Source organism: Coregonus clupeaformis, chromosome 4 (assembly GCF_020615455.1).
Source record: "Coregonus clupeaformis isolate EN_2021a chromosome 4, ASM2061545v1, whole genome shotgun sequence".
NCBI classification, from domain to species: domain Eukaryota; kingdom Metazoa; phylum Chordata; class Actinopteri; order Salmoniformes; family Salmonidae; genus Coregonus; species Coregonus clupeaformis.
Genome location: NC_059195.1, coordinates 11,277,767 through 11,300,670, shown reverse-complemented (window position 1 = coordinate 11,300,670; position 22,904 = coordinate 11,277,767). Strand labels below are relative to the sequence as shown.

At 42.7% G+C, this 22,904-nt stretch overlaps 1 protein-coding gene across 2 annotated transcripts in view; it reads right to left on the bottom strand.

Moving 5' to 3' along the window:
• Positions 1 to 22,904, bottom strand: part of LOC121551752 (glycerol-3-phosphate dehydrogenase, mitochondrial) — a 40,681-nt gene that overhangs the window by 3,067 nt on the left and 14,710 nt on the right. For both annotated transcript variants that reach the window (XM_041864488.1, XM_041864493.1), the window contains 13 exons: positions 22,023 to 22,147; positions 20,778 to 20,875; positions 19,821 to 19,984; positions 14,248 to 14,412; positions 12,987 to 13,131; positions 11,816 to 12,009; positions 8,240 to 8,374; positions 7,605 to 7,780; positions 6,556 to 6,687; positions 5,644 to 5,802; positions 4,494 to 4,606; positions 4,114 to 4,192; positions 1,296 to 1,394 (listed from right to left, as the gene is read on the bottom strand). In XM_041864488.1, coding sequence (XP_041720422.1) covers positions 1,296 to 1,394; positions 4,114 to 4,192; positions 4,494 to 4,606; positions 5,644 to 5,802; positions 6,556 to 6,687; positions 7,605 to 7,780; positions 8,240 to 8,374; positions 11,816 to 12,009; positions 12,987 to 13,131; positions 14,248 to 14,412; positions 19,821 to 19,984; positions 20,778 to 20,875; positions 22,023 to 22,147 — 1,784 coding nt within the window. The remainder of the gene's footprint in view (positions 1 to 1,295; positions 1,395 to 4,113; positions 4,193 to 4,493; positions 4,607 to 5,643; positions 5,803 to 6,555; positions 6,688 to 7,604; positions 7,781 to 8,239; positions 8,375 to 11,815; positions 12,010 to 12,986; positions 13,132 to 14,247; positions 14,413 to 19,820; positions 19,985 to 20,777; positions 20,876 to 22,022; positions 22,148 to 22,904) is intronic.

Genomic DNA, 22,904 nt, shown 5'->3' with positions numbered 1-22,904 from the left:
TCCAGGGTAGGGGAGGGGATGGCCGGCAGGGATGTAGCTCAGTTGATAGAGCATGGCGTTTGCAACGCCAGGGTTGTGGGTTCGATTCCCACGGGGGGCCAGTATAAAAAAAATATATATATATATGTATTCACTAACTGTAAGTCGCTCTGGATAAGAGCGTCTGCTAAATGACTAAAATGTAATTTGAGATGCTTTATGAATGCGGGCCCAAGTCTAAGAGTACTGAGTCGATAGGTAGGCTGTCTCCTTCTGAAGAGTAAAAAAAAAATATTTGATTCCATGCACACAGCATAATCCTAACTAAATTAACACCCAAAAGACATTGATGAGGTTCATCCTTAATATAACAGCTAAACGTAAAGATTTCCATTCTTTCTCCTAATTAGTTGGATTTCAGCAGAGTGCATATATATGCTCTTAGGATGCAACAAAATGTTCACACATCTGACACATGAAACAAAGGGCTCAGACAGGTCATTCCACCTCAACCTCAAATGAAATCTTCCTTAAACATCGAGCGAAGTCAATGTAATATATGGAGAACATGCAAATGCTTCCCCTCTTTGATTTGAGACAAACCCATTTTCTAAGAGCATTACAGACATTGGCCTGTATTCATTAAGCGTCCAAGAGTAGGAGTGCTGATCTAGGATCAGTTCAGCCTTTAAATCATAATGAATAAGATGACATGGACAGCGGGAAGTTGGTCCTAGACTAGCACTCCTATTCTGACCATTGTTTCTAAGAGCAGGGTGATCAGTGGTGGTAAGTAACCCTAGTGGCAGAGGAAGACTGACCATGTTTAGGAATGGCAGAGGAGCCGGATCCCCATAACCAGGCCTTCACAGCACGTCTCCTATCTCTTGAGGGACAATTACCATTCCCTTTGCCTTGATCTTGTTTGTTTAACTTGACACAGTGAAGAAAGGGCTGACATTGACCAGAATCCCCTGCATTAATGTGTCTCATGTTCTGCATTCATCATTGTCACCGAGCAGGAGAAGCCTGGCAGTGTCAAGAGGAGAGGAGGGAGGGAGGGAGGGAGGGAGCACGTCCATGTGTGTGCGCGTGTGCACATGTGCTTCGCACTCTCTCTAACAGACACGCATGCATGCACTTGCACATGTAAGCATGCACACACATCTATTCACACTATTAACTATCATACACTAGACAACCTAAAAATATAGTTTTTTAGAGAGTGGAAGAAAATGTAAGACACACAAAAAAAATGATTGAGGTGGGATTTTAAATATTTTTTACACAAATCGGACAAAATTAATATACTGTACCTGCAAGAATTCATTAAATTCCACTTGTCCATTTTTATTGAGGTCAACTTCATTCAGAATTTCATGGAGGGTGTCTGCATCTATATAGACATTGATACTCTGAAACAAAGGAAACATAGTTAAGAACAGACATCAGTAAACTGGTGCAGGTACTGAGTCCGCATCTCAAACACCAGAACTATGAACCACATGGCACCCTATTCCCTGTATAGTGCACTATTTCTGACCAGGGCCCATGGGGTCTCATCAAGTCACTTCAGCTACAGTAGTATCCAGAGCGACACGTATCCAGTATATTCATATCATTTCTGAGATGAGGCATCTTATGAATATGTCACCCCGGTATTTGCTCCCTAGCAATGAAACACATTTAATTTAGATTGTGTTGACAGAAACTCCCACACATCCCCCACAGCTAACCCACAGCTCAATTAGTAGAGAGAGAGAGTGGTCTCTTGCAGAGGCCTGTCGCCAGATGAATCTTTGTGTACAGCTAATCCATACTCTTTCAATGGAATGGATGTGAAAAGGTTGGGATTAATGACAGGGCGCACATTATATACTCCCTATAGTTATACCCCAGTGGGTTTCAAACCAAACACTACTTGAATGTTTTCCACTACACGTCATTCTAACAGCAGGAGCTACTACTACTACTACTACTACTACTACTACTACCACAATGGCAATCAATGATAATCAACATCTGAATATTCACTTGTGGAAACTAACTATGCATGGCAAATGCCATTTTTAATTAAATGAATGACATTTTCAACTAAATTAAATGAATTTGTTACAATTATCACCATTATATTTTATTAGTATACCATTATAACGTTTTGATTGGATCTCTAGATAAGTTTTTTTGAATCCAAAGAGTGTGATCAGGTTAAGAGCATATGAACATAACCTTATCATTACATGTTAAAAGGCCTGAATTATACTTCAAACATCATTTGACAATGCTATGTCAACTAATACTTATACAGACTTTTTCCACATTTTGTTACGTTACAGCCATATTTCAAAAATGGATTATATTGATTATTTCCTCATCAATCTACACACACAATACCCCATAATGACAAAGTAAAAAGAGGTTATAATTTTTTTGAGCAAATGTATTACAAATAAACAACTGAAATATCACATTCACATAAGTATTCGGTCCCTTTACTCAGTACTTTGTTGAAGCACCTTTGGCAGCAATTACAGCCACGAGTCTTCTTGGGTTTGACTCTACAAGCTTGGCACACCTGTATTTGGGGAGTTTCTCCCATTCTTCTCTGCAGATCCTCTCAGGCTCTGTCAGGTTGGATGGGGAACGTCGCTGCACAGCTATTTTCAGGTCTCTCCAGAGATGTTAGATCGGGTTTAAGTCCGGGCTCTAGCTGGGCCACTCAAGGACATTCAGAGACTTGTCCCGAAGCCACTCCTGCGTTGTCTTGACTGTGTGCTTAGGGTTGTTGTCCTGTTGGAAGGTGAACCATCGCCCCTGTCTGAGGTCCTGAGCGCTCTGGAGCAGGTTTTCATCAAGGATCTCTCTGTACTTTGCTCCATTCATCTTTCCCTCGATCCTGACTTAGTCTCCCAGTCCCTGCCACTGAAAAACATCCCCACAGCATGATGATGCCACCACCATGCTTCACCGTAGGGATGGTGCCAGGTTTCCTCCAGACGTGATGCTTGGCATTCAGGCCAAAGAGTTCAATCTTGGTTTCATCAGACCAGAGAATCTTCTTTCTCATGGTCTGAGAGTCTTTAGGTGGCTTTTGGCAAACTCCAAGCGGGCTGTCATGTGCCTTTTACTGAGGAGTGGCTTCCGTCTGGCCACTCTACCATAAAGGCCTGATTTGTGGAGTGCTGCAGAGATGGTTGTCCTTCTGGAAGGTTCTCCCATCTCCACAGAGGAACTCTGGAGCTCTGTCAGAGTGACCATCAGCCGGGCTCTTGGTCACCTCCCTGACCAAGGCTCTTCTCCCCCGATTGCCCAGCTCTATGAATAGTCTTGGTGGTTCCAAACTTCTTCCATTTAAGAATGATGGAGGCCACTGTGTTCTTGAGGACCTTCAATGTTGCAGAAATGTTTTGGTACCCTTCCCCAGATCTGTGCCTCGACACAATCCTGTCTCGCAGCTCTACGGACAATTCCTTCAACCTCATGGCTTAGTTTTTGCTCTGACATGCACTGTCAACTGTGGGACCTTATATAGACAGGTGTGTGCCTTTCTAAATCATGTCCAATGAATTGAATTTACCACAGGTGGAGTCCAATCAAGTTGTAGAAAAATCTCAAGGATGATCAATGGAAACAGGATGCGCCTGAGCTTAATTTCGAGTCTCATTGCAAAGGGTCTGAATACTTATGTAAATAAGATATTTCCGTTTTTTTATTTTTATTAAATTAGCAAAAATGTCTAAAAACCTGTTTTCACTTCGTTGATGATGACATTTTTTTATTTAATCAATTTTAGAATGAGGCTGTAACGTAACAAAATGTGGAAAAAGTCAAGGGGACTGAATACTTTCCTCATGCACTGTAATTAGCCCAACTGCTCCGCATGCACAAGATCAGTTGGAGGGAGCGCTGTTATCGTGTGACTGAAACGGAGTGTCATGGTTACTGAACTAAAAGAGGATCATCAGAGCAATGCTGTGTTGTGGAGCACCGTGGTTATATTAAATCTGAGAAATCTGATACCCCTTCTTCAGGCCTGACAAAGGCACACAGGAGAACTCCCACTACTAATCGCACACGCACTCCAGAGGAGAGAACAAAGGGAAACGCAACATGAGACTGAGCATCATTCGTTACCTCTAATACCCGCTGAACATCCACGGTGGTGATGAATCCCTTATTTTCTTTGTCAAACTTGTGGAACCTTTTCATATACCTGTTGACAGAAGAAATGAAGTGGTGGGTGGCTGTTGGCTCTGTGCTAGACCAGCCCTCTGAGACAGACAGGGAAGGAGAGGAGAGGGGAGGAGAAGGGGACAGTAGTGTGGAGTCCTCTCCTCAGCCTGTCTGTCTTTTAAAAATATATTTAAAAGCTTTATTTAGACAGATTGGAAGTTACAAAGGGAATACAAAGGGGATAGTTGGAAGGGACGACTCCGCGCTTGAACCCCGGTCTCCGGCGGGAAGTCATATTTATGTTGAGAGCAGAGAGTTCTGCACCAACCTGTCTGTCTTACCTGTCCACCTCAGCAGGAGTGAGGGTGATCTCGGAGGTGTCTGTCAGCTGCTCTGAGCGAGCCTTGTAGCCCATCTCATAGTACAGGAACTGCTTGGCTGCAGCTAGCTCCTCCTACAGGAAGTACACATAACAGGAAGGTGAAGGCCGATTTGAAGACCAGACATTCATCACAGCAGCACTAGCACTACTGACACACGTTAGCACACATTCATCACATAGCAGACACTCAGACACTCACATACAAACAGGAGGTCTGCAATCTACCACAAATACTGTAGCTTGTAGCTTTCTAAATACCTCCTCAACCACCTGAATCATAATTACAGTAAAAACAGGGGTCAGTTATCCATAGTGGTGAATTAATACTTTCACATTCAATACCGGTTTGCTTTTAATTTGACTTGGTAAAGGTGCTCTAAGGAATGCAGACAATAATCACTCCACAACTGGGCTTACGTTCAATGGTCCTACTGTAGGAGTAGAATTAGAGGAAGGGTGAGGCCCCATCTGAATTCATGAGAATCAAACAGTATCAAAGCTCTAGTTAGGTATTTCTCTATTAATAGTCCAATACAAACAAAACCTAGACTGGAATAGAAATATCAAAACAATACCTATTTAGTGGATACGCAAGCAGTGAATGGCTTTTGTTAGCTGCATATGATTACAGTGTGAATGTAGCAACAGCATAGAGCAAATCTCAGTAATTAACCTATGGTAATGACCAAAGCCAATTTATGGCTCTTAATAAAGATCAAACGTATCCAGGTTAATGTGAGGTCGATCAAATGCATGTGCAGGAATATCCGAGCGGGAAAATCAGTGACTGGATGGGAGAGAGATACTGGGAATGGTGCCAGTCAATTGGAATTTTCTTACATATTGATTGTATACTGTACAAATGGGTTAAGGAAAGATGTGTCAGTTTGAATGGAGTGGTTTTGTCTGTGAGATAGGGTTGCAAAATTCCAGTAACTTTCCCAAAATGTCTAGGTTTTCCAGAAATCCTGGTTGGAAGATTTCTTGAATCAGAAGGGAATGAGCAGGAAATCTGGAAATCCTCCAATCTGGATTTCTGGAAAACCTGAGAATTTTGGGAAAGTTACTGGAATTTTGCAACCCTACAGTGAGAGAGTGGTGCAGCTCACCCTCTTCCTCTGCTCACTCCACATCAGCTGCTTTCCCATGATGTCTACAATGCGTGGGAGGGCCTCCTCGGCCGCTTGCACGTTCAGGAAGCCCAGCCGCGTGCGCCTGGCAATCACATCGATGGCAGTGCACGCATACTCTTTGATGGCATACTGGACCTGGAAACAATATGGCCGTGCACACATACTCTTTAATGGCATACTGGACCTGGAAAAATTTCATGCTTATTCTACACATGTTCTTAATGCACCTCTGGTCATTCACCTATTCACTGTTCTGTTAGCTCTGTTGATTAGGAATTAAAGAGATCCTCCGGTACTTTTGTATACTTTTTAGCCAGTAGTTCTGAAAGTAGCACTCTCAAGGCAAAAGTGCTCCCCAAAAATCTCTCTCTCTCTCTCTCTCTCTCTCTCTCTCTCTCTCTCTCTCTCTCTCTCTCTCTCTCTCTCTCTCTCTCTCTCTCTCTCTCTCTCTCTCTCTCTCTCTCTCTCTCTCTCTCTCTCTCTCTCTCTCTCTCTCTCTCTCTCTCTCTCTCTCTCTCTCTCTGCCCTGCAAACTCATTGGATAACGCTGGGCAGGCCTCTTGCTAGCTGCCACTCAAATGCGAGGGGCTGAAGCTTATTGGCTAGAATTCGAATGCTAGGGGGCTGTCCCACGTGAGGGGAAATGTACGGAAAATAGCTTCACAGCTTCAAGAAAACATTTGCTAATTGAGGTAAGACAGTAATTCTGCTCATAGATTATGCATGTAAGAACTACTCATTGACACATCTAGCCCAAAGCGGAAGGTTTAAAAAATACTTTCTTAGTCGCCAAAGTACCGGAGCATGTCTTTAACTACAGTAACTTCCCAGGTTTCCAGAACTCCTGGTGGGGAATTTTGCAACCCTAGATATAATGTACATACAAACCTCACTCTCAATGTAGGGGAATTCAGATACGAGGCGTTTGCCGACGATAGGCCATCTCTTGCCGGTGACATGGGCCATTTTGGCGACCTCGTAGGCCCTCCCTCCGTAGGAAGAGGCCAGATGTTGGGCCACCTGGACACCACACACAGACACATTTGCAATCCAGTTCAAATCCAAACAGAATGGGCCAATGGTCCCTGGGAAATCTATTGCATTTAAATAGCACCTTTTGATATGAGATCAATATGCTGTATTAACAGTCGAGTCACTCATTGGGAGATGGCTGCAGAGGAGACAGCATGCCTTGACTGTGATACATTATGTGCCAGAACTAAACAAAGAAGAAGTTATTTCAATTCAACCGGTTTGGTTACTTTTTTCACTAAAGGTCAAGCGCTGTCAAAAATATCAGCATATTGACCTTTTTAAACATTCCGGCAACATCAGGATCATAGATTATGCTTTCTTCCCTCTTCCGCGCTAACGAAGGGTTAAATCTCATTCACACTAAGTCACAGGGGGCTGCAACTCTCTCGGCTTGTCATTTGCAGGTCATTGTACAGTTCATTTGAAGTCTAACATGGCGTGCACTGTCCTGGAGATGTGACTGTGTTGTCTGGAGTACAAGAGTCTGAGTGGTTCAGTGACAGAGAGAGTGCAAGCGGCACTGTTAGCACTTCTAATCCACTGTGCTAAAAGCACTGATGTTCAATTCACTCATTGGCCAAGATGAACACATGTGGCTCGTCATTGGTTTGTCAGGGTACTGATGGCACAATTTTCATTTGACAGCAGCTTCTGGGATTGTGTGGACTCATGTACTAAAGGAGCCCTGCAATTCAGCTTTATGGGCCTGACTATTCATTAGTATCCTGCTACAAATTGATGTCATACAATTATGGCAGACCATTACCTCAATAAATCATTACAACTATCTAAAATTATTGGTAACTTTTTTTAAATTCCAGCTGGGATTTTGGGAAAACCTGGGATTTTTGGGAAAGTTAGCAGAATATTGCAACCGTATAGCTACTAGTAGTTGTGCCCACCTCCACTTCCAGGCCATAGTCCTGTACCAGGCGGATGTACATGGTAGGAGTCCAGTCTTTAGCTCCCTCTAGCATCAGGCCCACTGTCTTACTGGGGCCAGCAGAAAGGTTATGGGCCTTGACTGCAGCATCCAGGGTCTCCTCCGCCATGGAGCGATATGTTGTCCATTTCCCACCTAGACAAGGATTCAACATTTGGTGCTATTACCACACTACCTGTAATAGACTTCTGTTAATATGGTGTTATTACCACACTACCTGTAATACACTTGCGTTAATATGATGTTATTACCACACTATCTGTAATAGACTTGTGTTTATATGGTGTTATTACCACACTACCTGTAATAGACTTGTGTTAATATGGGGTTATTACCACTCTACCTGCAACAGACTTGCGTTAATATGGTGTTATTACCACACTACCTGTAATAGACTTGTGTTAATATGGTGTTATTACCACACTACCTGTAATAGACTTGTGTTAATATGGTGTTATTACCACACTACCTGTAATAGACTTGTTAGTATTGCAATTCAAGTATAGGCCTATATTATCTCACACAGATAAGTTATATGTACAGCATGATTAGCATTGATAAAATGCAGAGAAACATTTGACTGTGCAGACTAACCAGCGATGGTGACCAGTCCGCTGTCACTGATGTGGACAATATGATTCCTGCAGATTGACTGAGTGTCCTTGGAGTTGGGGTTTGTGACCAGCGGACGAATACCACTCCAGGCTGCCAAGACATCTCCTCTCCTCACTGCACAGGACAAAGAGTCCAGACAGAGTGAGACCACACACACACCTACACATGCACACACATACACGTTAGGCTACACAAAGCAGGAGAGACACACAGCTATGAGAGTGATGGACAGCTAGTGGAATCATTGCATGCTGCTACTGCAATCTAGAGGCCTCTTTCTCTATTCCACCACATCACAGCCCCAACTAAAGCCTAAATAACACCTCACTCCTCTACTGCTAGAAAATAAATGAGTTCCAACTCCTACACCACAACAGCCGCTCTCTCTTCATATCGCGGTGACATATAAATAATTAAATATTAATATGCTGTTGTGTATCGATTGAAAAAATCGCTGCCACTATAATGGACTGGTTGATATTTCTGAATAAAACAATGACAAACTCATTATCAAAGGGCATTTTTTAAACATTTATGACAGCTGAGTAGCTCTGGGGCTGAAGGCCTCACATGGGCAGTAAAAAGGGAGTAGATAGAGACAATGCACATTTGTACTGCGGTGCAAAGTGAGAGCTATGCATGATAAACAACATCTCTGTGCATCCCAAATGGCATCCTGTTCCCTATTTAGTGCACAACTTTCGACCAGGTTCCATAGGGCTCTGGTCAAAACTAGTGCACAATATAGGGGAATAGGGTGCCAGGGGAATAGGGTGCCATTTGGGACGCAACCCGCTCTGTCTCCACCTCTGGCTGTATTCAACATTGGGGACCTGCTGGCTGCATTCAAGAGTTAACCGGCTCAGTCTGATTGACTTCAACTTTGTGGGTATACAGTGGGGCTGTATGGAGTTCAACTTTCTAGTCCAGTACGGTGTCCATATTAGGACAGCCTCAGAAGTCTTGCTGAGATTGATTCATACCTAAAAATCATTCAACTCACACTGAAAACATATACATTTACCCTTCCTCAAAAAATATGGCTGTGAACAAAGGACATATTCTTCCACGCAGAAATGTGGGTTGTCTGGGATGTGAAGGATACAATATGAAAAAGAGTGCCATTTTTGGATTTTGAGAGACAATATGAGTTGAACTGATGGGTCCTTTGTTGGGATGACTCATTATCAGGGAATGGAGGCCGTGTGGAAACATTCCACCATGCAGAGAGAGTGTGCGTCCCAAATGGAACCCTATTCCCTATATAGTGCACTACTTTTGACCAGAGCCCAATGGGCCCAAGTCCAAAGTAGTGCACTATATAGGGAATAGGGTGCCATTTGGGACACAACCCGAGTCCAGTCCGTACTGCAGTATAAGAACAAAGCAGGCCCAGTGCTTCAGCTGTAGCAGGCCAGTGATGTGCTACTGGTACAGTACTGTTACAGTTAGACATGGGTTCAACACTATTTTAAATCTTTTAAACACTATTAGCAATCGCTTTAGCCTGCTTGGAGAGCCAGATGGGCGGCATTTGCAGTTTTGTGACTATTCTATTGGTTCCATTGTGCCAGGCAAGGTCAATCAAGCCCAGCTAAAAGTATTTGAAATGATTTCAAATAGTATTTGAACCCAGGTCTGGTTCCAGTAGGGATCTGGAGCTGTTTGCTGGGTGTCACTCAGAGGTTGGTGTGACTGTGAGAAGCCATGGAGACCACTTCCTTACAGGAAGGACTGGAGGAAGGACTGAGGAGACACTGCCTGTCCACTCCAGGCCACTATGTCTCTGCTGAGGTGTCACCGCTGCGTAATGTGACAAATCCCCCCTGGAATGATCCCCCTCTCCTCTTCTCCTTTCCTCTGCTGTTCGGAATTACTGGAGACTCCACGTCTGGAGCCCCAGCACGTCCACAGGCAAGGACGGAGAGATGAGACGGAGGAGAAGAGTCCGCTCCCTCATGGCCTCCCGCGCCATCACTTCACACTTGTGTTTTTTTTCTCAGGCTGTAGGGCCTTCTGCTCCGACTGTGACCACAGGACTTGGGGAGACAGGGTCTCGCCCAGACATAAGCCACATGTCAGCCTGGCCGGCTGTCCAGAGCACAGAGCACGCTGGCTGCAGCCTGGAGCCGCCCGGACGCTGGTCTGAGGCCTGAGCCGCAGAGCCACCATGACACATCGTCCTCCTCCATACGCTCCATATAGACAGAGCTACTGTACAGTACAGGTGCCACCTCTCCACTGTCTCCAGGTCTCGGTAGAAGGAAAGCTGGGCAGCTAATGAGTAGGAAATGTGCAAAAGCTTTTTGGGTTAATCTTATGCTGGATATAGATAGATGGAAAATAATGATGGAGAATGCAGTGCTTTGGGATTACTGTGCCATTAGATTGGCTGGCCAGTAGAGGATGTGGATGCAGACTACAATCAAGCTAATCAATCAAATAATCTCGACAACCCCTTGTGCACTGAAAACAATTAGACCACTTCTCCAAAATCAATAGCACTGCATTCTGTTTAGATACCCACCGGTCCTTCATTTAATATAGTCTCCCTGGGTTTTGATAAACCAGTCAGTCGGCAAGGCCATCAGAGGCCCCAAATGGGAAAAACATATACAAAATACATAATAAGAGCTCCAGGAAGGTCTCATAAAAATCGCAAATCGAAAACAATATAATTTAATGTGGTATTGGTTATTTTTCACTTATTCATAACAAACCTCCCATGTGGAGGTATAGGGAGTAGAAAACAGATAATCTATTTTGTCCTAAGTGTTTAGGGAAACAACAGGCAGCAATGCATTATAGTTGAAGGAAACAAAATAACTATGGAAGAAATCAAATAGGGCTTCACAAAAGTTCCTATAAGAAATCCTCAGAGTGGTGTTGGTTGATGTCTCCTGTTTCTCGACTGCAGGTCCCATACATAATTAAAGCAGGAATTTGTATCTGTCTGCACTCTGTGGCCTCCTGATGAATGAATATCTGGTGGAAGTCCTACACTGTGCTACACTGCCATCACATTAGCCCATTTATATCAGTCAGTTGCTTGCTCTATCAGCTATTTGTAAATCTAGAGAGGGAAAAAAATACTGAGATTGTCGGACGTGTATTTATTATCATAAATGTCTGTTATGAATTAGGTATGATTCTAACGTCAGTATAGTGCCGTAAGTGTAAAAGTATAGTACACTGGTGATTCATGGCTTGTGAAGGAAATATGTGTTGACATTGCTACCTTATACCTTTAGCATCATGGCCTTCCCTTCCATAATCCTATGGAAGATTGACTTGAAAAACTATGATGTATAGAATATAACCATTTCACTCATATATCATATTTTTTACAAAATGATCCAGACTTCTGATATTACTGGATATTCAAGTTATTATAAAGATATAACTGGCTAATTGAGTTATTATATAGATAACGCATATGCCATTATCAAAAGTTTGTAAAGAAATGTCAATTCATTATTATAATAGAGATCTTCTACTCCTGCACTGTGAATCCCTCTGAGAAACCATAAGCAGGTCATAGCAGGTTATAGTCACCTTCGACGTCGGGGCTGAGGTAGTTGCGAACCTCCGTGAGGATGAAGTTGATGTCCTCCTCCATGGGGATGGGGTGCGGTGTGATCTCCGTGGGCGTGTCCGTGGTCCCGGCGATGGTCATCTTCTCCCAGGGCAGGAAGAAGATGACGCGTCCGTCGCTGGTGGCTGGGTCCAGGAGCCCCATGTTGTCTGGACTGAAGGTAGGGTGCAGGGGTGTGGTGGAGGGGGTGTGGTGGAGGTGGAGGGGGGGAGCAAACAAGAAGACTGCATTAACCTTTGGTCTGCTGGGGGTCGTGAGCGGGCCGACTGGGGGACACCCCATAATCAGGCTCCTGTCAACGGTCTTTTCAGGAGATTAATTCTGCTGGTTTCAATTCCAGCTATGCCGCTGCTCCCGTATAGTTCCAGCGACAGCATAGCCCTCATATTGTCCTGTTTAAAACACATGCACATGGTACTGACTCAATTTAATACAGGAAACAGGGGAGGGGTAGAGGTGTCGGGAAAGGGGGGGTCGCTTTTTCTTCCCCTGCGAACACAAATAACATGCATCAACAAGAAAACCAGCACTGAGTACACTCTTAGAAAAAAGGGTTCCAAAAGGGTTCTTCGGCTGTCCCCATAGGAGAACCCTTTTTGGTTCCAGGTAGAACCCTTTTTGGTTCTAGGTAGAACCCTTTTTGGTTCCAGGTAGAACCCTTTTGGGTTCCAGGTAGAACTCTTTTGGGTTCCATGTAGAACCCTATGTGTAAACGGCTTCTACCTGGAACCAAAAAGGGTTCTTCAAAGGGTTCTCCTATGGGGACAGCATCACAGGAAAGTCTGGTTGAGTAGGTCAAAAGCTCTCTTCAAAAATCCAAATTAATCTGGAGATAAACGGCATACAATGCCATCTGTTTGCTTGATTTAACTCATCTAAATGGCCTTTTCGACCTAACAGGGAGTGTGAATAAACACAAAGGGACATGATGCACCTGAACACAGCCCCTCAGCAGTAAGCACCTGTTCTGAACCATCCATGCAAGAGCTTCTTGTATCTTAAGAGTGCCTATGTTTTGTCCTAGCTGTCCCTGTCCCTGTGGCTCAGCCGAAGGTGCTAATGAATTGATCAGGCAGGCGCTAATGATGCAGTGGGGACGTGACAGAGACGGAAGGAGGCGTCATTTGTTACCTGTAATAGCCCGGGATGACGATGTGCACCCCTGCACTGGGCTGACAGATGTTGGGGTTCTTCTGATCATCCATTTTCCTCAGTGCGTCAGTAAAAGGTCCCGTGGCATTGATAACACATTTGGCTCTGACATCAAATTCCTGCCCTATGAAAGAAAACAGCATCAATCACCAGGGGCCATTCATCTGTACCCAGTGACAACCGGGATTATTAATTTATCAGCCAACACCCCTTCCGTAATAGAGTGGCTCGCGTGTGTCCATGGGAGACTTCAGAGGATTGTAATTAATAGGAAACAGACATACCTAATTTCCCTCTCGCCTCTTTGTGTCATAGTGCAGCCCAAGAGGCAGTGTGCGAGGGTGTGCTTTTAATGCGCACAGGGAAATGTTTGCATCCCAAATGCCATCCTATTCCCTATTTAGTGCACTACTTTTGACCAGGGCCTATAGGGCACTGATCAGAAGTAGTGCACTATATAGGGATTAGGGTACCATTTGGGATGCAATCAATGTTTGTTAGTGTGCTGCTTGATGTTGACGAGCCTTTACAATGGGGCCCATATCAAAGGTAGTGATGATACTAAATGATCTGTTTTGACAACGACTTGAATGATGGACTACCCTCCTAATTTGACTTGTGACACCGTGTCATAACGAAAGCAGAGAAAAGCAATACTGAAAAACATAAAAATGACATATTGCACAAATGTTCAAGCATATAATTGTAACACTTGACACATTAATATTGTAGAGAGAAATAGGAGTACAATTAACTGAATTAAAGCAGAATAGTGATTCAAAGTATTCTTACTAGCACTTTCCTTGTGAGGCCTCTCTCTCACCAAAGAAAGTGAGGCTTCTTCTTATTTTTCTTCGCAAAGAAAGCACACTTCTATCTTTCAAAACATCAGGGGGCAGTCATGTGTTGAGATCCTCAAATTTTGGGTATGTTTCAGAAACTCATTCTTTCCCTTACAGCTTTATTCTTCCAAAGCCACTCCTATGCATGACATTTAAAAGGGAAGTTAGGCCATTTGGAGTACGGTAATTCCGTATTATATTGCTAGCAGATCTGAAGGAGCCCTCTACACCATAAAACGCTTATAAAATATTAAAGCCCCACATTAGATCTGCGATGACTATGTGCAAAATAGCACTGATTAACAGGGCTACCTAACAGGCAGGCTCTGTGAGCTAACGCCCCATGGTGAGTGCTAGGGGGCAGGGAGGAAGCAGCGGCTTTGTAGCTGTAGTTTCACCTGTGATCACGTCCCTGCAGCGTGCTCCACAGACCCTCTCCGTGCCCATCTGAGGATCTACCCTCTTCAGGAGGTGCACCACTTCAGTGTAATTGGCTATGGCAGCCCCATACCTGGCAGCAGTGAGGGCGATGGCGAGGTTCATTCGAGCATCGTTGTGTTGTCCTGCAGTGGGGGGACAGGACCAGGGGAGAGGATGTGAGTCACCCCCAGCCTGTGACTGGTGGTATGGAAGTGTGTCAGAACCGATATGTCACATCTGTCCCTGTCACTTTGCATCAGTGGGATGGCTGCGCCGGCCACACAAGGAGCACACTTAAAGCCACAGTGGCCCTTTGGCCTGTCTGTGCGCGGGGTACGCGAGCCCCCCCCCCCCCATCCATCCACAAGAAGAGCAGCGGGTTGGGCTCAGCAGGGAAGGTTGGTCAAAGTGTTAAACCTACCAAGTATGCAGGGCTAGGAATTGTCTTACCTGTTCTCTAATAACCCATGCCTATTTCTGTATACACACCGCATGCATGAGTGTGCCATCACTGCCTGCAAACATGAGGATACTCATTCAGTTACATGGAACATGATCACTATAATGTGTATACTTCATACACATTGTTCAGATTCAATCAATAGGCAGCTCAGTTAGGAAACACAGGGGACAAGGTCAAGTGAGGATAAAATCAACTTAAAACCAATCAATAATACTGCTCCTTTTCAAAATGGGTACAAAACGTGGGGAAATGATAATGGTAGTGAGCATTGAAAATAATACATTTGCAATGTCCCTGGTACATCACCATCAGGAGTGGGATTCTGACAGTGACTGATCTACTTGTAAAGCAGAAGATCCCTCCTCAGAATCCATTTAATGAAGAGAGGAATCTGGTATCAAGATTTATGGATTAATCCCTCTCTGGCTTGAGAATATACCCAGATCTATATTCAAGAGTCAGGAGGTCATAAGTTTTGTAATTTAAATGAAAGGGTCTAAAAGGTGACAAATGAACAAAGCCCGGTTTCATTAGGAAGGGATTCTTATGTACATCTTTGAAGATTTATCGCTGGAAAATCCTTTGGTTTAAAGTAGAGAAAAGAACAGAGATGATTAATCACTTTTAATGTTGGTGTCTTGGGTGACTTTCTTTCTATTTGTTATTGCCAGGCGAGGTTCAAGTCCTCATTGTTGGCCTTGAGGGGAAGAGAATGTTCCTACTTTGCAGGAATGTTATTTTGTGCCTTGATTTATTTGCAGTTTGAATGACCAGAGGCTAGGTAACTGGTAGGCTCTGCTGGTTAATGCTACCGCATGCTCTGAGCCATTCCACCACTAAGAAAAATTAATTAATTAATTGGAAAGAAAAAGTAAAACACGAGAAAACAACACATTTAAAGGCCACATTTTAGAATGAATTACATACAAGAGTATGCACCCTGCCATGATGTATTAGGAGGACAATATAATCCACTTCATCATCTCTGTAGGCTGAATATGACCATTAGAGTGTATGGTCGGCTAACGTCTGCTGTGCTGTGGGTGTACAGTCAGTGTGTCTGATCCTGGATGATTGCTGAGCCCCCTGCTGCCCTCTAACCTCATGATTCACAGCTCTCCGCTATGAGCCTGGCTCCGCTGCCAGTCACACATTTGCAGCGCCCAGATTACAGCTACATCCATCACAATGTTAAAATAATCCGATTACAGCTCCATTTACCACAAATGTTAAATGTGATTTAATTCCAGGATTAGTCAGATAATGTAACGAAGGATTATTACTATGCCATATTTATAATAATGGGATTATAATCTGATAATCTGATAACGCTAATAATGATAATACATAATACAAATAATTGGACAATTAAAGCACAGGCCATCAATAGTGAGCATAAGGAGCTGAGTGTCATGTCTCCCTAGAGGAGAGACAGTTGAGTGGGAGCCCCAGCCCCCTCCCCGCCCCTACAGTCCCGTACCTCCTGCTCCACTATAATCCGCACCTCCTGGAGGTACAAAACTCAGTGGAGTGAGAGGAACTCCATGGTTGGACAAAATGCTGCAAAATGACAAGGAAAATAATGACAATGAATTTCAAGTCTCCCAGTCATGAGAGAGAGATGCTTGGCTGGGCTGACTTGTCCAATTAAATTGTTGCAGGTACAGCGGGGGACACAGTTATTATCCCAGACGCTTCTGCGAATGACTCCTCTGGCTAAAGGAGAAGAGGGTAATGAAGGGAGGAGAGATAAATACACACAAAGAGGCTCTATTTCCTAAAACATGCATATGAAAATGATGAAGTGTAATAATGTACATTTACATTTTAGTCATTTAGCAGACGCTCTTATCCAGAGCGACTTTACAGGTTTTTTTCATACTGCCCCCCCCGTGGGAATCGAACCCACAACCCTGGCGTTGCAAGCGCCATGCCCTACCAACTGAGCTACACGGGTCTAATAATAATAATTGTCATATATCACCTTATTACATCTATACTGTAATATTGCATAGGATATAATACTATTCACTGCCATCAAATTTGAAATGGATCCATTTCAGTTGGAATATTTTGTCATTTCGGACTAAATTGTATATTTGTCACGACTTCATGATCTAAGGCTAAGGGATGTCTACATGTTAAAACTATGTGAGCATGATGGCTTGAGGAATCCTGAGGAGATTAACTGAAGCAGTCAAAACCCAATCCCACATAAGGAAGGTCAGCTTTTAAAATGTCATTGCCATAATTGTCCCCAATTGAATAATGGAAGGGAAAAAATGGCAGCTTGAGGAAAAAACTGTTAACTGTCAAACTAGCCTAACACATACAATACAACGTAATATTTTCATTCAAGTCTTCACAGCTTTTAATTTTCAGTCTTTTACCAAAATAATCTGATATTTAGAGAAGTGCTTTTTTAAATAAATATATAAAATCATATTTTGACATAAAAAAAAAGAAAAAAAAAGGTGATATTATAAAACAGAGCTAAATTATATAGCTCCAGCATAACGCCCTCTCTCCCACTTACTTCTGCTAAATGAGTAAGGTTGACAGATCACTGCTCAGATCGCAGCCACATTCCCTTAGAAATATGTTGCCTTTTTGCAGTACATGGGAATCCACATATCCTCAAATGTTAAATGAAGTCTGACAGATAGCCTGGAGAAACCAAGTTGGGAGTTTGAGGCTACGTAGGAGACCTTGAGTAAACAGGACATGCTATGTACACCCCGGCTAACAATCAACATATGCTTTGTTTTTCTGATGCCAACACGAGGCACGGATAGCCTGGAGAAAGATGGGTCCTGGGACTGGATGGAACCAACAAGGGAATGCCTACTGGCTATTTTCTGCTTAAAACCATGTTGTTTCTCTTTTCTTTACACTCACATAGCCAGCAATTACATTGCTGTGTACGAAAAGGAGTTATTTATATGAAGGAACATAAAAGACTAAAGATTCAGGAGATAAAATAATCATTTACGTTCTATACAGGATTATAAACTGGGTGGTTTGAGCCCTGAATGCTGATTGGCTGAAAGCTGTGGTATATTCACAGGTTTGACAACACATTTATTTTTACCGTTCTAATTACGTTGGTAACCAGTTTATAATAGCAATAAGGCACCTTGGGGGTTTGTGGTATATGGCCAATATACCATGGCTAAAGGCTGTATCCAGGCACTCCTCGTTAGCCGTGGTATATATAGTATATACAGTGAGGGAAAAAAGTATTTGATCCCCTGCTGATTTTGTACGTTTGCCCACTGACAAAGAAACGATCAGTCTATAATTTTAATGGTAGGTTTATTTGAACAGTGAGAGACAGAATAACAACAAAAACATCCAGAATAACGCATGTCAAAAATGTTATAAATTGATTTGCATTTTAATGAGGGAAATAAGTATTTGACCCCCTCTCAATCAGAAAGTTTTCTGGCTCCCAGGTGTCTTTTATACAGGTAACGAGCTGAGATTAGGAGCACACTCTTAAAGGGAGTGCTCCTAATCTCAGCTTGTTACCTGTATAAAAGACACCTGTCCACAGAAGCAATCAATCAATCAGATTCCAAACTCTCCACCATGGCCAAGATCAAAGAGCTCTCCAAGGATGTCAGGGACAAGATTGTAGACCTACACAAGGCTGGAATGGGCTACAAGACCATTGCCAGGCAGCTTGGTGAGAAGGTGACAACAGTTGGTGCGATTATTCGCAAATGGAAGAAACACAAAAGAACTGTCAATCTCCCTCGGCCTGGGGCTCCATGCAAGATCTCACCTCGTGGAGTTGCAATGATCATGAGAACGGTGAGGAATCAGCCCAGAACTACACGGGAGGATCTGAAGGACTGAAATCCTGCAGCGCCCGCAAGGTCCCCCTGCTCAAGAAAGCACATATACAGGCCCGTCTGAAGTTTGCCAATGAACATCTGAATGATTCAGAGGAGAACTGGGTGAAAGTGTTGTGGTCAGATGAGACCAAAATGGAGCTCTTTGGCATCAACTCAACTCGCCGTTTCTGGAGGAGGAGGAATGCTGCCCCACCATCAAACATGGAGATGGAAACATTATGCTTTGGGGGTGTTTTTCTGCTAAGGGGACAGGACAACTTCACCGCATCAAAGGGACGATGGACGGGGCCATGTACCGTCAAATCTTGGGTGAGAACCTCCTTCCCTCAGCCAGGGCATTGAAAATGGGCCGTGGATGGGTATTCCAGCATGACAATGACCCAAAACACACGGCCAAGGCAACAAAGAAGTGTCTCAAGAAGAAGCACATTAAGGTCCTGGAGTGGCCTAGCCAGTCTCCAGACCTTAATCCCATAGAAAATCTGTGGAGGGAGCTGAAGGTTTGAGTTGCCAAAGTCAGCCTCGAAACCTTAATGACTTGGAGAAGATCTGCAAAGAGGAGTGGGACAAAATCCCTCCTGAGATGTGTGCAAACCTGGTGGCCAACTACAAGAAACGTCTGACCTCTGTGATTGCCAACAAGGGTTTTGCCACCAAGTACTAAGTCATGTTTTGCAGAGGGGTCAAATACTTATTTCCCTCATTAAAATGCAAATCAATTTATAACATTTTTGACATGCATTTTTCTGGATTTTTTTGTTGTTATTCTGTCTCTCACTGTTCAAATAAACCTACCATTAAAATGATAGACTGATCATGTCTTTGTCAGTGGGCAAACGTACAAAATCAGCAGGGGATCAAATACTTTTTTTCATCACTGTAGTCCCGTGTAGCTCAGTTGGTAGAGCATGGCGCTTGCAATGCCAGGGTTGTGGGTTCGATTCCCACGGGGGACCAGTATATAAAATAAAATAAATGTATGCACTCACTAACTGTAAGTCGCTCTGGATAAGAGCGTCTGCTAAATGACTAAAATGTAAATGTATATTGCCAATATACCAAACCTCCTTGTGCTTTATTATATCATATATGTTAGTGTGACACAGATTTCACTTACAAAACAGGATTATTAGTGAAAAAAGGGACCTTAAAGGTGCAGGGTCTTTTTTTGCACTTAGGACTGATTGGACCAGTGGTTCTATATTTGGTGAAATGGTTTGCGGCTTACCATCATAGTAGACAATGGCTCCGACCAGTTTGTCTCTCTTCAACATAGGAAAGAGCTCCAGAGCCTTGGTCTTGCTGAGGATGTAGCTGCTCTTCAAGCACTGGGCTCCAGCCACCAGGTCGTACATCTTGATCCCTGCCCAGTAGTAGGGAAGCTGCCACCACCTTTCACACACAGTGGAAAAGTTACAATTAAAGGGGAGTTCCACCACTTTTTCGCCTCATATTCAATATCTCCAGCACCATACCAGTGTCTACATATGTGAAAACGCTGCATTTCTACGTTCTGCAATCAAAAATATCATTAGAAAAGGTCATAAGAAAGGGCCACTTGATGATGTCATCAAGTTCAGATTATTTACTATGACTCAATTAGGTGTCATTCTGTAAGTGTATTTTTGGTTCACGCTAAATATACAATGAATAATACATTCTGAGGGTTTCTAGATTATAATAGAATTGGGAAGGTAGGTGTAAAATGTGCACTTCTGAGTGTGAAGGATATAGGGTCTGTGTTGGCATGATGACTTTAGGCAGTGCATGGCAGAGCACTGGAAGCCAATCTGGTTTTCCCACACCCTTCAGTAATGAGACACACCTGTACAATGCTTTAAATACCAGAGAAGGATCTTAAATGTCATGTGCAATTAACGCTCATGATACCAGGCATCACCAATCAAATCAAGCCCCTAAGTTCACACAAGGCTCAGAGAGCTGGGGTGATATAGTGAGATTGTGAGCAGGTACGGTGGACCATCAGCCATTTTACCCATACCCACAATGGGCCTCTCAGCCCCGGGTGATTCTCTTAAAGTTTATTGCCATTCAGGTGAACTTATCTCCATCTTCAAAACTTCATGTCTTTACCAAGGGAAAGGTTTACTGCTTCATGTGATATTTTCGGTGGTATATGTAGTGAGAAACGACCCAAGAGGTGGAGAATCGAGGTTATTCTTACTTGTATATGGGGAGCATGATGGGTAAAAGTGCAGTCAGATGAGGGGCGATATCCAGGAGGTTGGAACGCTCATGTAGTGCTTCCTTCACCATCATATACTGGAGGAGAAAATAAGATCAAAATGGATTATATCCAAATCAAATCAAGCTTTATTTATACAGCACATTTCAGACATGGAATGCAACACAATGTGCTTCACAAAATTATGAAATAAAACAATTATAATAATACAATTAAAAATTAAAAACATAACTGCAATAAAAACAAATAGTACAAGCTCAATCGTATCCACTTAGCCCTTTCTGAAGACTGGTTATATTTTTTTCGGTTATATGTTTTTCTCTCAATGCCTAATACGGTAGAACTGAGGTCACGCGAGAAAAAATACTGAACTAAACTGACTCCTATCAGTATAGCTAATATAACCATTAAGTGTGAATAAATAGCCATTTAACCCATTTATCCTAGTGGCATCCTATGAAATACAGTAAGATCAGGTTCATTGTATTTCTTTAGAACAACAGATATATAGTATACATGGGTCATGTCTTCTTAAGTGAAGGATTTAAATGGTAAAATTGTGATTCATCGTTTATTAGAAGAAACATGTAAATGTTATTGTTATCATGGATGACCAGTGGCCGGCCCAAAGCAAATATGGAATGAATTGCCTTAATTTGCTTTCCATTTCCTCGCTGGCTTGTAGAGTAGGTGAGTAGCCTGTACTTTGCTGCACTGCTGCTGACTTTGCAGTTATGTTTCCTGCAATCACACTAATTGGCCCCTTCTCCAGCTCACCTCCAAGACCCCAGCATGTTCATACAGATAGAAAAATAAGACTTCCAAAAAAACACAGGCCTAAAATAATGAGATTCTTCAAGTGCTCTGAAATGTAACAGAAAACTGTGACATTTGAGTTTGAACCTGGGTGACTCTTCTTAACAATAAACAGACAAAAGAAGGCCCAAATGCTTTATTCCTCCCATTACTCTGATATACATTTCCTGTATTAGCCTAATTTCCGTCTTGTTAATGACAGGGGCGCTAGCTACTCCTTCCTCTCTTTCCCAGTTGTAGCAATTCTTTGAAATAACTTAGAAAATCATAGGCATTCACTCAAGGCGAGCATGTCAAGACCTTTTTTGAATGAAAAATGAATCCAGAGGGTAAATAAAACAATATGACCAGACGGACCAGGAATTAACCGGATAAGTGTCAGCTGCATAGAAAAAATGAAGCATTTACCTGTTCGTAATCTAATTTTACAATGGCTTTCTGTAGATATCGGACTCCTCCGTGAATGAGTTTGGTGCTCCGGCTGCTGGTCCCAGATGAGAAATCGTCTCGCTCCACCAGGGCAGTTTTTAGATCTGACAATGGGAAGGGAACCAAGGCAACAGATCAACAGCAAGCTGATATTTGGCTACTTATTGTCCCAAATGTTTAGAATACATCACATATTATTTTCATATGCATGTCCTTCTGCTGTAATAATGCATGATGGGATAAATATTGTGCAGGCATACATATTCCATTGGGTAAAAACTGACAAGCATTTTCATTACAACCACAAAAACTAGTCAAAATGTTTGGATAATAATTCAAGGATCAAACAAGTAAAACATTTAATAAAAAAGACTGTACAAATCACTTTACTTGATAATGTTTTTGTAATTATATTGTTATCTAAAAGGAGAGTATATTGGAGGAGAAATTGTCTGACTTCCATAAAATTCTTCAACATTGAAACTGCTCCTCACTCCCACCATTAGAGGCTTGTATGCTGTCCCTGGTGGATAGACACTGTAAATCCCAATTTTGAAAAGAAGAAATGGAAAATAAATGTGGATTAGGAAAGGGGGATACGGCGGGGGTTTCCAAAACCCCTGCTATTTCACCGTTAGACAGTCAAATCGATAAAGGAGAAAAACAGCTTAAAGAAACCTCTAACCAAGTTTCAAGTTTTAATGTCACATGCACAAGTACAGTAAAATGACTTTCTTGCAAACTTAAAACCCAACAATGCAATAATCAATAACAATGTATTACTAGAAAAAAACACACGAGAAATAAGAATAGGAAATATGAAATACACAATAAAGTAATAAGTAAGTAAGCGTACTATAT